Source organism: Oryctolagus cuniculus, chromosome 7 (assembly GCF_051225735.1).
Source record: "Oryctolagus cuniculus isolate XC-2025 breed Fujian yellow rabbit chromosome 7, ASM5122573v1, whole genome shotgun sequence".
In the NCBI taxonomy this organism is placed as follows: Eukaryota; Metazoa; Chordata; class Mammalia; order Lagomorpha; family Leporidae; genus Oryctolagus; species Oryctolagus cuniculus.
The window spans coordinates 131,350,064-131,364,290 of record NC_142873.1 but is presented as its reverse complement, the minus strand read 5'-3'; the positions used below and the strand labels follow the sequence as shown (position 1 = coordinate 131,364,290).

Here is a 14,227-nt window from a genome sequence, read left to right as displayed (position 1 = left end):
CAAGTTCAGGAAGGTCTGTACGGTGGCCGGTCAAGGTCAAACATGGTCGGTACTAACAAGAGGGAATGTGACCCTTCCGTATGCTCTCCCAGCCGAGAACACGCCTCAGCCGCAGTGTCACTGGGCTCCAAGACAAAGCAACCACATGCCTCCAGACTTGGCGAGGCTGAGACCAGCGGCAAACGTAGCGTAGAGACCCTCAGCCGGGACCCGCCCGCTCACACTGCGGTTGCGCGTGGGCCGGGCTTGAAGAGCCGGGCGTGGTGCCGGCCCCGGGCGTGCGCAGGCGCAGAGGCGTTCTGGGACTGATGGCGGAAAGGGACTTGGTTGCTGAGTTTCCTCGGCCCGCCGGTGCTGCGCGCTGGGCCGAGGTTATGGCCCGCTTTGCGGCCAGACTGGGCGCGCAGGGCCGCCGGGTGGTGTTGGTCACGTCAGGCGGCACCAAGGTCCCGTTGGAAGCGCGGCCAGTCCGCTTTTTGGACAACTTCAGCAGCGGGCGGCGCGGTGCAACCTCGGCCGAGGCCTTCCTGGCTGCGGGCTACGGGGTCCTGTTCCTGTACCGCGCCCGCTCCGCCTTCCCCTTTGCCCACCGCTTCCCGCCCCAGACCTGGCTGGCGGCCCTGAGGCCCTCCGGCCCGGCGCATTCGGGCTTGCTGAGCCTGGAAGCCGAGGAGAACGCGCTGCCCGGCTTCGCCGCGGCTCTGCAGAGCTACCAGGAGGCAGCGGCTGCCGGCACCTTTCTGGCGGTGGAGTTCACCACCTTGGCAGACTACCTGCACCTGCTTCAGGCGGCAGCGCAGGCGCTCAACCCGCTCGGTGCGTGCCCTCGGAGTCAGACCTTTCTCCCCAGCCACGTTTCCCCCTTACCTTCCAGGGGTTTCACGGCCGGAGGACCCGAGTCGACAGGAGCGGATCCCACACCTTCCCCGGCTCCTTACAGCTTCTGCTTGTTTTTGCAGGCTCGTCCGCGATGTTTTACCTGGCTGCGGCCGTGTCCGATTTCTATGTTCCTGTCTCTGAAATGCCTGAACACAAGATCCAGTCATCTGCGGGCGCACTGCAGGTGATGGGCGCTTCTCTTCCAGAGCTCTCTGATCCCCCATAACCAATCCTGGGTTAATTTCTTCCTGATCTGGAGATGGCCTTGCGCATTCTCCGTGCGCTAGGCAGTGGGGATACCGAGATGAACAGACACACCTCAAGGACCTCACAGTCTAGTAAGAGAGCTGGACACAGACATAATTACAGTACAGAGTGATAAATGCGCTAGCGGAGGTATGTACGAAGTGCAGGCAGGCCATGGGGGAGTGAACCCTGGGGTAGCCATCTGAGAAGACCTGAGCTGGGTTTTAAGGGATGAGCAGAGGGTTTACCAGACCCAGTGCGGAAGTCATCCCAAGTGGGGTTATGCGGTGGACAGCAGAAGGGGAGAGGGCGGGCCGAAGAGGTAAATGCTAGTGGCCTTTGTGTTACTCCTTAAGGAGCCTGGCCTTTACCTGTGGAGCGGAGGGGCTCATAAGGAGAGTGAGATGCAGTTTTTGAGAAGAACATTCTGGCATCTGTACAAAAAGTGAGTTAGGAAGACTGTAGGAAGGGTATTATAGTTTAGGGGGAAGGCAGCCCTGTGTTTGAGATGTTGAGATAATCTGGTGTCTTGGAACCCAGGGGAATTCATCGTTTTTATCATTGGGTGATACAAATAGGATTTAAATAGAAAATTGACTGGTGGAGCACTTGCCAGCTTTGTAGTATATGGTTCACATGGTCATTTCTTCCATGCTTATCTGATGATAAAACAGCAAAAGGAAACGTACTCAGCTCTTGTGTTTCTTACGCTCATGAAGGAGAGACAGTAGGTCAAATACATACTACATCTTGTGGTCATAAATGCTAAGGAGAAAAATAAAGTGGGATATATAATCTTTATCAGTTGCTGACACCTTTTTCTAGGGCAAGCCTTGAGGATTAGTGATTTCACACTTTTTCAACTCTGTGATCTTTTTTATCCCTTATTTCTTAGTTCTATCTTGAAGGTAGAAAAAACAGCATTTCCCATAGGTAGGATTGAGAATCAGGCGGTAGGAGTTTTAGTCCGGGGACAATGAAGAAAATCAGTTGTTTCCTCAGTGCTAAGTGTTAAATTCTGCCAGTGCAAGAAATATTTTAGGCTGGGCGATTTAAAAACCCAACTTTGTTGGTTTTCTGCCAAAATAACATTTGCATAAACAGATTATTTGTTTCTTTGAGGGTTTTGTTTTAAAAAAATAAAGGGGAATGTTTGGTAATGTAGATTGTTGTTCTTTAGAGTTCTATTAATGGTAAAGAGAGTGGCCCAGCAGGACTTGCCCAAAGGCTTTGAAAAGTTTGGCCGTGGGAAACCTCACTTAAATTTCTGTAAAAATCTGAGTCCTGGATTCCTTAGTGTCCTGGTAGGTAGTGACCAGTTTGCTTATTAAGCTTTTCTTTTTTCGATACAGATAACAATGAAGATGGTGCCAAAAATGCTTTCTCCTTTGGTTAAAGATTGGGCCCCCAAAGCATTTATTATTTCCTTTAAGTTGGAGACTGACCCCTCCATCGTAATTAATCGTGCTCGGAACGCTTTGGAAGTTTACCGGCATCAAGTGGTGGTGGCTAATATCCTTGAGTCACTACAGTCCTTTGTGGTTATTGTAACCAAAGACTCGGAAACCAAATTGTTCCTATCAGAGGAAGAAGTAGAAAAAGGCATAGCGATAGAAGAGAAGATAGTGGATAACCTTCAGGCTCGACACACAGCTTTTTTAAATGACAAAAACTGACGTGAAAAGCCCTTAGAGGATCAGAAATTGTTCAGTGGACCAGGGCTCTTGCAGATGGTGAGAACCAGAATAAGCCCTCTGTTTTCACAAGGGCAGGGGAAATGAAAGGAAAGGGAAAGCAGTGGTGTGCAGGCAAATATGATTTGGCGTTTGTCTTTTAATGATGGAACCACCTGACACACTCAGTTGAATATTGTCTTGATTTTGAAATCAAACACTAGACCTATTTCTCACCTTTTATAAAAGGAGCATATGGGAATTATATATTCCTCAGAATATACATGGGGGCCTCAATGGCAGCCTTCTCCATACTATAAAAAGGGGATTATGGGTGCATGAATGGTCATGCTTTCTTTGAAGATCAAGCATTTGTTGAGTGCCTATTATGCCAGGCCCTATGTTAAGCTATGGTGATTAAAAAGATGAGCAAACATGTCTTGTTTGAGAAATGGATGTATAAAAAATTATGTGCAATAAAGTCTGTGCCCAAAAGCCTGCTGAATGGACTGGATGTTGTTTTTTGGAAATGTATCAGAAGTGGGAGTAGGGGAGACCTTGAAGGTAGACCCTGCAGAATGGCGAGTTTCCCTCAACATTCAATTTTTAACTCCTTGTCCTATATTTACTCCATATTTGATTCACAGTTTACCTTTCAAATCTTTTGAAGAGTACTCTTCAGACCAGGCTGAGGTCAATTAGTGTTGTAAAGAGTTACCTGTTTGGAGTCAAGTTAGCCATCTTTGCCACCTATTTAGCTTTATAAACAGGTGTGTAACTTAGTTTCTTCATTTACACAATGGAAATGAGGGGGGTGAACTTTTGAGACAGTGGTTAAGGTGCCTTTTGGGACTTCTGCATCCCAAATCAGACTGACTGAACTCAAGTCCCAGCTCCATTTCTGATCCAGGTTCCCGCTACTGTGCACCCTGGGAGACAGTAGGTGATGGCTTAAGTACTTGGGTCCCTGCTACCCACATCAGGGACCTGGCTTCAGCCTCACCCAGCCCTCACTGTTTCAGGCATTTGGAGAATGAATCAGTGGGTAGAAGATCTCTTTCTGCCTTTCAAATAAATGAATAGATTTTTTTTTCAAATGCCAATAATAAATCTCTGGAAAGTAATGCCACTTGTGAGGATTGAATGAAGCATAGAAGATAGCATTAGCCTGGTGCTGGCACTTTGTATTCAGTGAATGGTTACAATTACTGTTCTCACTTAGCAAGGCAGTGTTATCCCAGCATCCCTGAGAAACTTTGAAACTCCTCTCACTGTCCTGGGTTTTGAGTTGGGAATGCACAAGAAGTATAGTGTATGAAAGTCCCCTTGGAGGCCAGCACTGTGGCTCACTTGGCTAATCCTCTGCCTGCAGTGCCTGGTTTCTAGTCCTGGTTGGGGCGCCGGATTCTGTCCCGGTTGCTCTTCCAATCCAGCTCTCTGCTGTGGCCTGGGAAGGCAGTGGAAGATGGCCCAAGTGCTTGGGCCCTGCACCCGCATGGGAGACCAGGAGGAAGCTCCTGGCTCCTGGCTTCGGATCGGCACAGCACCAGCCGTGGCAGCCATTTGGGGAGTGAACCAATGGAAGGAAGACCTTTCTGTCTCTGTCTATAACTCTGCCTGTCAAAAAAAAAAAAAAAAGTCCCCTAAGTGAGTGCACTTTGAAAAACTGTGAATAACTTGGTAGAAGCAAGGACTGTCCTTCACATAAATATTTTATTTAAAATGCAGTTCATACAGTTTCACAGAGTTGGGAAGGATAGGCCAATTTGACAAGTTACAATAAATTTTAGTTGAGAAGGTTTGATCAAAAGTGCCAAGATACACTAACTACATTAAATCAGAAAGTGTGACTTTGAGCAGAGAAATAAAGCTGCAGCACTCAAAACTTCTGGAAGCAGCAGTCCCACTGAACAAAGATTTTAAGTGAACTTTGGGTTTAGTTGGCGAAACTGCGGGAGCAACAGGCTCTGTCAGCAGCGGCTACAGTATTGACAGGGCAGGAAGTAAGTGGTTTCCTCCCCAACGTCCATAGCTTCAAGTGAATGATGACACTGTCATTGAATGGGAATGGGGATGAGGGTTACAACTGGAAGTGATCTTTGTTTTTGCGATTGTTACCTGCCTTTCATTTCATGCCCTGTTTTGTTAATACAGCTGGCACCGCGCTACATGAAGTTGAAGTGTTTTCCGTTCAGTTTAGGTTCTGTTCAGAATGCTAACACTGTTTACAAAGTACAAATTCCAGGAGTGTGTGTATTTTTTTTTTTTTTAACTTGACAGCTAGAGTTAGACAGAGACAGGAGAAAGGTCTTCCTTCCGTTGGTTCACCCCCCAAATGGCCACTATGGCCGGAGTTACACCAATCCGAATCCAGAAGCTAGGTGCTTCCTCCTGGTCTCCCATGCGGGTGCAAGGCCCAAGCACTTGGGCCATCCTCCACTGCCTTCCCGGGCCACAGCAGAGAGCTGGACTGGAAGAGGAGCAACCGGGACTAGAACCCAGCACCCATTTGTGATGTCGGCGCCACAGGTGGAGGATTAACCAAGTGAGCCATGGCACCGGCCCCTGTATGTTTTAACAATGGGTAAAGCAATGGCACATAAGCCAGTGAAGGCAGATAAGAAGGAACCTGATCCGGATTGGAGGATCAAGGACTGTCTCCCTGAGGAGATGATGTTTACACTGATAAATAGTTTAAGTGGGTGAAGAGGTGGTGGTGAGCATTTTGGGTCAGAGAAAAGACACTTGGAAGAGCTGTAGTGCCAGAGAGGGAAGCTGAAGTACAAACAGTAAGTAAGGGGTAAGATCCATCCAGGCCATGCATGTGGAACCAGCAAAGGTTTGGCAACTATCCTCTTGGGGAACTAGACTGAGGCCAAGGAATATTAGTGTTTGGGATACCTGCAAAGCAAGGGCTTTGGAGTTTTGATAACTGGCACCTTGTAATAAGAGCGTCATTCAAAGATAATGTAAATTGAGCCTAGGTTAAATTTTTTGTCCTTCAGAATTTTTTATTTTGTATTACATAGATGGGACCTAAAATTCACCCAAAATTTAGCAATAGCAATCGGGATCTCCAAAGATATTCAGCCTTAGGGACAATTTTGCTCATGTCTCGTTTATTCATTTTTACACTAATAAGGTGAGTCCAAAGGTGTTATTTAACTCCATTGGTTAGTGGCCTTAAAACCAGATGCCCTGACCTAGTGAGTCTGCCTTCTATAAGAAGGAATAACTTGGGGCCGGTGCTGTGGTGTAGCAGGTAAAGCCGCCACCTGCAGTGCGGGCATCCCATATGGGCACCGGTTTGAGTCCCAGCTGCTCCACTTCCGATACAGCTCTCTGCTATGGCCTGGGAAACCAGTAGAGGATGGCCCAAGTTCTTGGGCCCCTGCACCCGTGTGGGAGACCTGGAAGAAGTTCCTGGCTCCTGGCTCCTGGCTCCTGGCTTCGTATTGATGCAGCTCTGGTCACTGGGGCCATCTGACTTTCAAATAAACAAAATTTTTTTTTAAAAGGAGTAACTTACAGAAAAATAAATTGAAGGTTGGTGGGTAGACCAGCCCTCTGGATAAGGCCTTATAAACTACTGGGGCACTTGGAAAAGTTAGTGAAGAAAAAATGGAATTGAAAACTTGTTTATTTTGGTGCAAAGACATTTTTAAACACATACAGTTTTGCTTTAAAACTGTTTTTCATGCATGGAATAAAAAAAAAAAAAAACTTGCACCAAAAGAAACATCTTCTCACTCCACTTCTGTTACCGGAGAAATTGCAGGGTTCTTGTCTTCGCACAAGAAAGAATTCAGGCGTGAGACAGAGAGTAGTGGGAGGTAAAATAGCAGGTTTATTAGGGAAGGGACATCCGTAAGGATGGATGGGCACCTCTCCAGACAAGACCTGGGAAAGAGTGCAGTCACTCGGACTGGGGGTGGGGGGCGAGGTTACATGGTTGAGTGGAGAGATTACACCTGGCCAGACCAGGCGGGCGGCTCAGCAGAGAGGCAGATGGTTGAGTGCGCAGTCCAGTTGAGGCGGGGGGGGGGGGGGGGGGGGGGCGGTTAAGGAGATGGGTATCAGACAGGAGGAAGCCTAGCTGGCGCCATCCTGAGTTCAGAGGAAGGGTGAGCAAGACCCCTGGAGAATGGGGATCCGGAGCAGGGTGTTTGAAGTGCAGATACTGGGCTGCACCTGGGAGATTGTGGAAGATTTGTCAGGCAGAAGGGGCGGGGACCTCCACCTGGCAGGTTATCAGGTACAAGGGGGCAGGGCAGGATGCGAATACCTGGCTGCCCCTAAAACATTGTCAGGATGACTTTGAGATGCAGATGCATATGCTGGACATAGATGTCTTCTCTTTAGGCCTTTATGTCACACACACATAAGCTCATAACTGACTTCCTACCTAACGCTTCCACGACCTTTGTGAAGTGCCTTTGTGTTGAGAACTGGAACACCCTAGGAGGAAGAGGTATCCCGTCAGCCGCAAACGCGCGCCCTACGGTTACTATGGCTACTGCCCTCGGAAGCCAACGAAAAGAGCTGTGGTGGGACCTGCGCGGAGGGCTCCGCCCCCACGGCCTGAAAGCCAATGACGTGCACCGTAGCAGCGGTCTCCACAGGAAGAGCAGTCCCCGGCGCCAATGGCGTGCGTCGTATCTATGGTTCCCACCGGAAGGACGCCTTAGCGTCTCCGCAGCGAGCGCGGTTGCTAGGACGCTCGGGCTGCTGAGGCCCCTGCAGCTCGCGGCTGAGGTGCCGAGAGCCGAGGGACCCACGGGTCTGGTCGCCTTCTCCAGCGGAGAAGTCCAGGCGTGGTTCGTGGGGTTCCCGCCTCAGCCCCGAGGAGAAAAGGACCGCGCCTCACCTGTTTCTTTCCAGGACGTAGCCGCTTCTCTCCGGAGTATGGCCCGAAACTGCAGGAGGACAGCCCCTCCTGGCCCGGCCCTCCTGGCCCCCGGCTGGACTGACTCGGCCTGAAGGAGGATTCGCGCGTTCCCCCGGGCCCCCGCTGGCCCAGGCGTTTAGGGCCAGGCCGCCGCTCCTCCCAGGGCGGGCTTGGAGCACCCTCGGTGAGTTAGGGGAGGAGGCGCGGCCCTGGGTGCAGGCCCCTAGGGGGGCCGCGACGGCACAGCTCCCGCCCGCCTGCGGGTGCACCCTCTTCCCGCTGTTTGGCCGGCGTTCGTCCCGATGGAGCTTCTGGGGCCATCCAGTCAGTCGCCTTCTGCCACCTCACCACTACGCTCACCGCTCAAAGTCCAGTTTGCTCCACGCAGTCGTTTCCACCCTTCTTTGTGTGTGCTGCGCGGTGTTAAATGTCCATTCGCCTCCACCACCTCTGTCGTCCGTGGACCACCTCCTGCTTTCCCGCTGCAGTGCTCTGTGTAGCTAATAGGGAGGTTTTTCTGTGTCTCTGCACTGCGGACAGCCTAGGGACTAGCGTGGAGACGTGCACAGTGGCAAATGCGAACATGAAATTACCACAGAGTGGAAGAAAGAAATCAAAACGGTAGCCTGGGCCCCATTTCGGGACTTACGTAAAGGAAAGGAAGGACGTTCCTTGTTTAATTAGGTGATTATTATGTCAGGCAAAATGTTAGTGATGTGTCTTACCTGTGAAAAGGCCATTCAAAGTGATCGTGTAACAGGATTTCAACTTTAAGCCTCTATGAACCCAGCAGCTGGGATGGCATAGAATTTTCTGGAGAGGAGATGACTGAAACAGGCTTGTGCCTCCTCTTCATCTCACTTTCTGAATCAGAAAACATTGTTTGTGATGTGAACTAGGAAACAAAAACAGTAAGGATTGAATGGAAATATTTTTGGCAGAGGAGTGAGCTTAATAGACTTAAAAAGACTTAATAGCTTAAAAAGACTACAGTGCTGTGGCTTAAATACAAAATTAGATGAATTTAGATACAGTACAATTATAGTTTGGAAAGCTTGATTTGTCTTAACAGTATGCCCTCCTTGTTAAGTCTTAATATTTTTTGTCAGTATTTAGGTTTCAATATAAACCTTTGACAATATACAAAATATACATTTTGGAAAATATTTATTTATTTGAAAGGCAGCGTGAGAGAGAGAGGTCTTCTATCTGCTGGTTCACTCCCCAACTGCCCAGAACGCTTGGGGTTAGGCCAGGCTGTAGCCAGGAGCCAAGAATCCCATCCCAGTCTCGGATATGAGTGGCAGGAACCCAAGTACTTGTGCCATCATGCACTGCCTTCCAGGTGTGTTAGCAGAAAGCTGGATCTGAAGTCAAATCAGTCTCTTCAGTATGGGGTGCAGGTGTCCCAGGCATCAGCTTAATCCACTGCACCACAGCACCTAACCCAAAGTGCACCCTTTCAGCAGGTGTTTTGGGGGTTATAATGATTTGAATATTTTGATTTCTTGGGCCAAATAAAGCAACAATTTTTAATATCTCATGTTAATAAAGCCAGGTTTTAGACACTGAGAAATTCAGCTTTCTCTTATAATATATTGGAAAAGAAAAACAAGTTATGCAACATTTTCAATTTTTCACATTAAGTGAGAACTGAATAAATTTCCACTTTTGAAAAAAAAGAGGCTGTTAGATGCTATATGGCAAGAGGCCTTCTTTTTCTCTTCCAGTATGTACTGAACAAAACATTGGCAAGGTTAACATAAATTAAAAGATTTTTTCCCCTCTCATAGTAACACAGTTCTAAACCTGGGAGGTGAATTGCCCCCACGAGACATTTGGCAATATATGGAAATATTTGTCATAACTAGGAATGTGCTACTGGCATTTAGTGGGTAGAGGCTAGGGATGCTGGTAGATATCTTACTAAGCACAGAACAATTCCACAGCAAAGAATTATGTAGCTCAAAATGTCAGCAGTGCCAAGATTGAGACACTCTGTCCTAATGTATCATTGGTTCATTCTGTTCTCTGTCAGTTCTTCACATGTGTACATTTGTACTGTTGTATGACTTTTTCACTCAATGTTGTATTTTGAACATTTTCCACATTGCTACATTATTTTCAACTTTTTAAAAAGGTGCATTTCTCATCTGGGAATTGAAAAGGAAGAAACTATATAATACATATTGTATTTTAGATATCTAAGTTTGAAATTATAAAGAAGGAAGAAAGTAAGGTTAGGGTGAAAAGTCACTTGACTAGGTATTTCTGTTTTGGTGTCATGCTGTTTCCTTTTGCCCCCTACTGTCACTCAGAGATGATTGTATCTAAATCTCATCCTTTGCTCGGAGCCAGAAGATGTGCAGTAGCCTGAGGTATGGTCCTGGCCCCTGTACTGTACTCAGACCTGCTAGGAGGAAGAAACAGCAACAACAAATAGAAGTAACTGCATGCATTCTCTTTGTGCTCTTTCCTCTTAAGAGTCTTTGTCTCTGTGGCAATTTACTTTGACAGCCTCAGCACCTCATTCTTTGCATCTGGAAGTTTTTGGAAGCCTAAAAACACTGCAGGATGTACTTCTTTAAGATACTTAATGATCATTTATTCAATTACTACGTTGGAAAGAATAATATTTTTTTAAAAAATGTTTTCTTACTTTTACTTAAAAGGCAGAGAAACAGAGACAGAGATCTTCCATCTACTGGTTCACTCCTTAAATGTCTGCAACAGCTGGAGCTCTTCACTCCCCAAATGCCTGCAACAGCTGGAGCAGAGCCAGGCTGAAACCAGGAGCTAGGATCTCAAGTATTTCACAGGGACTCAAGTGCCTGAGCCATCACTTCGTGCCTCCTAGGCTGTGCATTAGCAGGAAGCTGAAATCAGAAACAGAGATGAGACTTAAACCTAGGCACTCTGAAATAGAATGTGGGTGTCTCAACTACTAACATCAAGAATAGTATGCTTGTATATCTTGTATGGACAATTTTAGGTACAGTTTAGATGTCAACATTTATAATCCAAAGAACAGATTTATATTACTTCCAGAGCTGCTTTATTAGAATTTTCAAACTACTCAACCATCAGATTTCAGTAAGTCCACTGGAAAAAAATGTTCTGGGATATCAAAGCAGCATTCCACAGAGAGGCACCTGTGTGTCTGAAGTCAAGAGTATGTATGGGGAGCAATAGGTATCCCGGCACAGAGAGCTAATGTCAAGGAGTGACAGAAGATAAAGTTATAGAGATAGGCACCAGGTTGCGGAGCATCTCTGGTGCCAAGCTACAGGCTTTAAACTCTGAAAGCACGGAGATGTGAAGCAGCAAGTGATTTGCATTCAGAGACCAGTCTGGGAGCTTTATAGAGCACAGATTGGAGGGGGGCCAGTCTGGCAGGAGGAACATCAGTTAAAGATGCTATTACACTAAACTGAGCAAATAGTGAGGAGAGCCTAGACTAAGGCAGCAACCACAGCTCTGAAGAGGAGCAGTTAGAAAATGATGAAAGAAAATTAAAAACAAAAAATGATAAAAGAAGTAGAACCTGCAAGTATTGATTGGTTGTGTATGAGAGTAGAATGAATAAGGAAGAATCAAGCCAGGTTTCTGGCTTGGGAAATGACATTGATAGGGATTTTAACTATGGAATGCAGAAAGAGCAGGGAAAGATGAGTGGATTGTTTGAGCTGACATGCATTGATCTTAAATAGTAGATTTTTTTATATTGCCCCATCTAGCTTATATACTCTTCTCTGGAATTTGCATCTGTGTGCCAAATCTTGCTTGAAGCATAGCTTCAGTGGCCACATCTGTACTCCTGCTTCTGACCTATTCCATCCACAACTGACTGAATGAGAAATATACAACAAACTTTGGAAAGAGGACCAAGCCTTACTGAGTGAACAAATGATCATTAAGTATCTTAAAGAAGCACATCCTGTTTCTTTTTCAGTGTTTTATTTTTAAAGATTTATTAATTTATTTGAAAGGCAGAGTTACAGAGAGAGAGATCTTCCATCCATTGTTTCACTCCCCAAATGGCCGGAGCTAGGCTGATCCAAAGCCAGGAACCAGGAGCTTCTTTGAGTTTCCTATGGGGGTGCAGGGACCCAAGCACTTGGGCCATCCTCTACTTCTTTCCCAGGCGCATTAGGGAGCTTGATCAGAAGTGGAGCAGCCAGGACCCAAACTGGTCCCATATGGAATGCTGGCACTACAGGCAGCAGCTTTACCCACTACACCACAGAGCCAGCCCTTTTCAAAAAGTCTGAAACTAAGATGAACAAAGAAACAGCTTAGGAGGTGAATGGTTGTTTTCAGCCTTGCTGAAGAGGTACAGAAAGTCTGTCCTTATAGAGAAGCCGGATGATGTAGAGAGATGATCCAGTCCCATATTCCATTCCTGTGTGGTCATGTTTGTTCCAGGTGTGTGTCCTTGTATCCCAGCCTTTCAGTAACCCTTCTGTAATAGTTGGAATGGAGTGGCTGTGAGGGACGAGTCGGTCATAGGACATATTTCACATGTAGTGCACGCTCATGGTTTTTTCCTTTCCTGCTTTCCACTGTGTAGATCGAGTTTTCTTCTGCTGATGTAAAAGTTTCTATTCAAGTTTTGTTTTCATGGTGGTTGCCTTTTGAAGTTTTCTTTCATTTCTTATGGCATTTTTAGTAGGAGAGTTGTTCCAGACTCTAGTCTGATAATACTTGCAAGAAGCAGAACATGCTGTGTATCCTGCTTCCAACATGGTTTTGCCCTGTGAATTTTCTCATGGTGGATTGGCACCTAGGGGGATGATATAATAATGTGGAAGTTCATATGTAATTTTCCTGGCGATTTTCCCAGGAAAATATAATTTTTCCCAGGAAACCTTGGAGTTTGTACATGAATCCTATTCACCCCACGTTCTTCCTTTGTGCTCAGTTTGTCCACTTGTTTTTGGCTTGATGGTGCTTATTTCACAGATATCCCCAATCTTTGTGCATTTTTTTGCCTTTGTTTCCACAACTCTGTGGTCTTAACTCCTCCTTTAGCCCACATTTACATAATCTTGATTTTTTAAAAAAAGATACTATAATTCCTTTATGTTTTAGGAATTTGACATATCTGTTTAAATGTCACAGTATAATTATAAAATTATCAATATTTTATTTTAAATTTTTATTTGAGAGTCACAGAGCCAGGAACAGAGAGACAGAGAAACTCTTAAGTGGTGTTGGGAGCTGGGAAGCAGAAACTCAATCCAGGTATCCCACATGAGTGGCAGGGCTCAAATCCTTTAAACATTTTTTTTATTTATTTTATTTGAAAGGCAGAGTTACAGAGAGAAAGAGAAAGGGAGAAAGAGAGAGAGAGAGATCTTCCATCTGCTAGTTTGCCCCTCAAACTAGCTGCAATGGCTAGACTTGGGCCAGACCTAAGCCAGGAGCCAGGAGCTTCTTCTGGGTCTCCCATGTAGGTACAAGGACCCAAGCACTTGGGCCAGTTTCTGCTGCTTTCCCAGGCGTATTAGCAGGGAGCTGGATCAGAAGTGGAGCAGCCAGGAATCCAGCCAATGCCCATATAGGATGCCTGTGTCACAGTTGATGGTTTAACCGGCTACACCGCAGTGCTGGCCCTAGGATTCAAATACTTGAGCATCACCTACTGTATCCCAGGGTACACACTGGCAGGAGGCTGGAATCAAGAGCAAAGCCAGAACTCAAACCCAGGCATTCTGATGTGGGATGTGGGCATCTCAACTGTCATTTTAACCACTAAGCCAAAAACCCACTCTGGATTGTCATATTTTTATAGCACTCTAGTTACACAACAAGGGTTAGGGTGGATTATCCGAATCTGTGCTTTCAATAAACCCTATTTTTCTAGTGAGAAACTTTGCAAAATGCAAGATTTTTTTAGGAACACATGTATCTGTGATAGCAGTAATACCTGTGGAATCAAAGGATATATTTGAAAGTAGAGTTAATATAATTTAAGGTGAATTAAATGTTGTTCAGAAGGAAAGAAATCATTGGTAACCCATAGATTTGTCTTGAATAATTAGAATATTGGCATTTCTAACTGCTCAGGAGGAGATTGTGGGAGACTTAGCTTGGGGGAAACAATAAAGGGTTTGCTTTTGGACATACAAATTTTGAGGTGTAGGTTAGACATCCAAATGGAGATGTTAAGAGGGATCATTAGAGAATAGGCTACTTGAAATTGATATAGGGAGAGTTCACTGCTATTGGTAATGGCAAGGTATAGGGAATTACTGTGGAATAGGTGGCTGAGGTGGGGGTGAGTAGAGGACTGGATTTTTAATTTTTTTTTTTGAAAGTTACAGAAAGAGAGAGAATCGTCCATCCACTGGTTCACTCCCCAAATGGCTGCAGTGGCCAGCAGTGGGCCAGGCCAAAGCCAGGAGCTTTATCTAAATCTCCCAGATAGGTGGCAGGGGCCCAAGTACTTGGGCCATTTTCCACTGCTTTCCCAGGAATATTAGCAGAGAGCTGGATTGCAAGCAGAGCCACCAGGACTCAAATGGGTGCCCACATGGGA

The 14,227-nt window shown here is 46.1% G+C and overlaps 2 protein-coding genes across 11 annotated transcripts in view; both read left to right on the top strand.

Annotated features, from left to right (window-relative positions):
- Positions 1 to 290: 290 nt before the first annotated feature.
- On the top strand, positions 291 to 3,293 carry PPCS (phosphopantothenoylcysteine synthetase). The gene is made up of 3 exons (XM_008265464.5): positions 291 to 816; positions 960 to 1,063; positions 2,478 to 3,293. Exons 1-3 carry the CDS (start codon positions 309 to 311, stop codon positions 2,799 to 2,801), a joined length of 936 nt encoding a protein of 311 aa, XP_008263686.2. The 5' UTR covers positions 291 to 308; the 3' UTR covers positions 2,802 to 3,293.
- A 3,567-nt stretch (positions 3,294 to 6,860) lies between these two features.
- CCDC30 (coiled-coil domain containing 30) overlaps positions 6,861 to 14,227 on the top strand; it is a 157,166-nt gene continuing 149,799 nt past the window's right edge. For 3 of the 10 annotated variants that reach the window (XM_089300835.1, XM_089300836.1, XM_089300834.1), the window contains exon 1: positions 6,877 to 7,870. The gene's annotated coding sequence lies outside the window, so the exon portion shown is untranslated. Of the gene's footprint in view, positions 7,871 to 14,227 lie in introns of all 10 variants that reach the window. The other 7 variants (XM_089300838.1, XM_089300841.1, XM_089300837.1 and 4 more) reach the window with 5 other exon arrangements.

Excerpts from the sequence above, each read along its gene's own strand:
- PPCS (XM_008265464.5), top strand. The coding sequence starts at position 309 with ATGGCGGAAAGGGACTTGGTTGCTGAGTTTCCTCGGCCCGCCGGTGCT. Across the intron at positions 817-959 it reads GCAGGCGCTCAACCCGCTCG|GCTCGTCCGCGATGTTTTAC; the intron begins GTGCGTGCCCTC and ends TTGTTTTTGCAG. Across the intron at positions 1,064-2,477 it reads CATCTGCGGGCGCACTGCAG|ATAACAATGAAGATGGTGCC; the intron begins GTGATGGGCGCT and ends TTTTCGATACAG.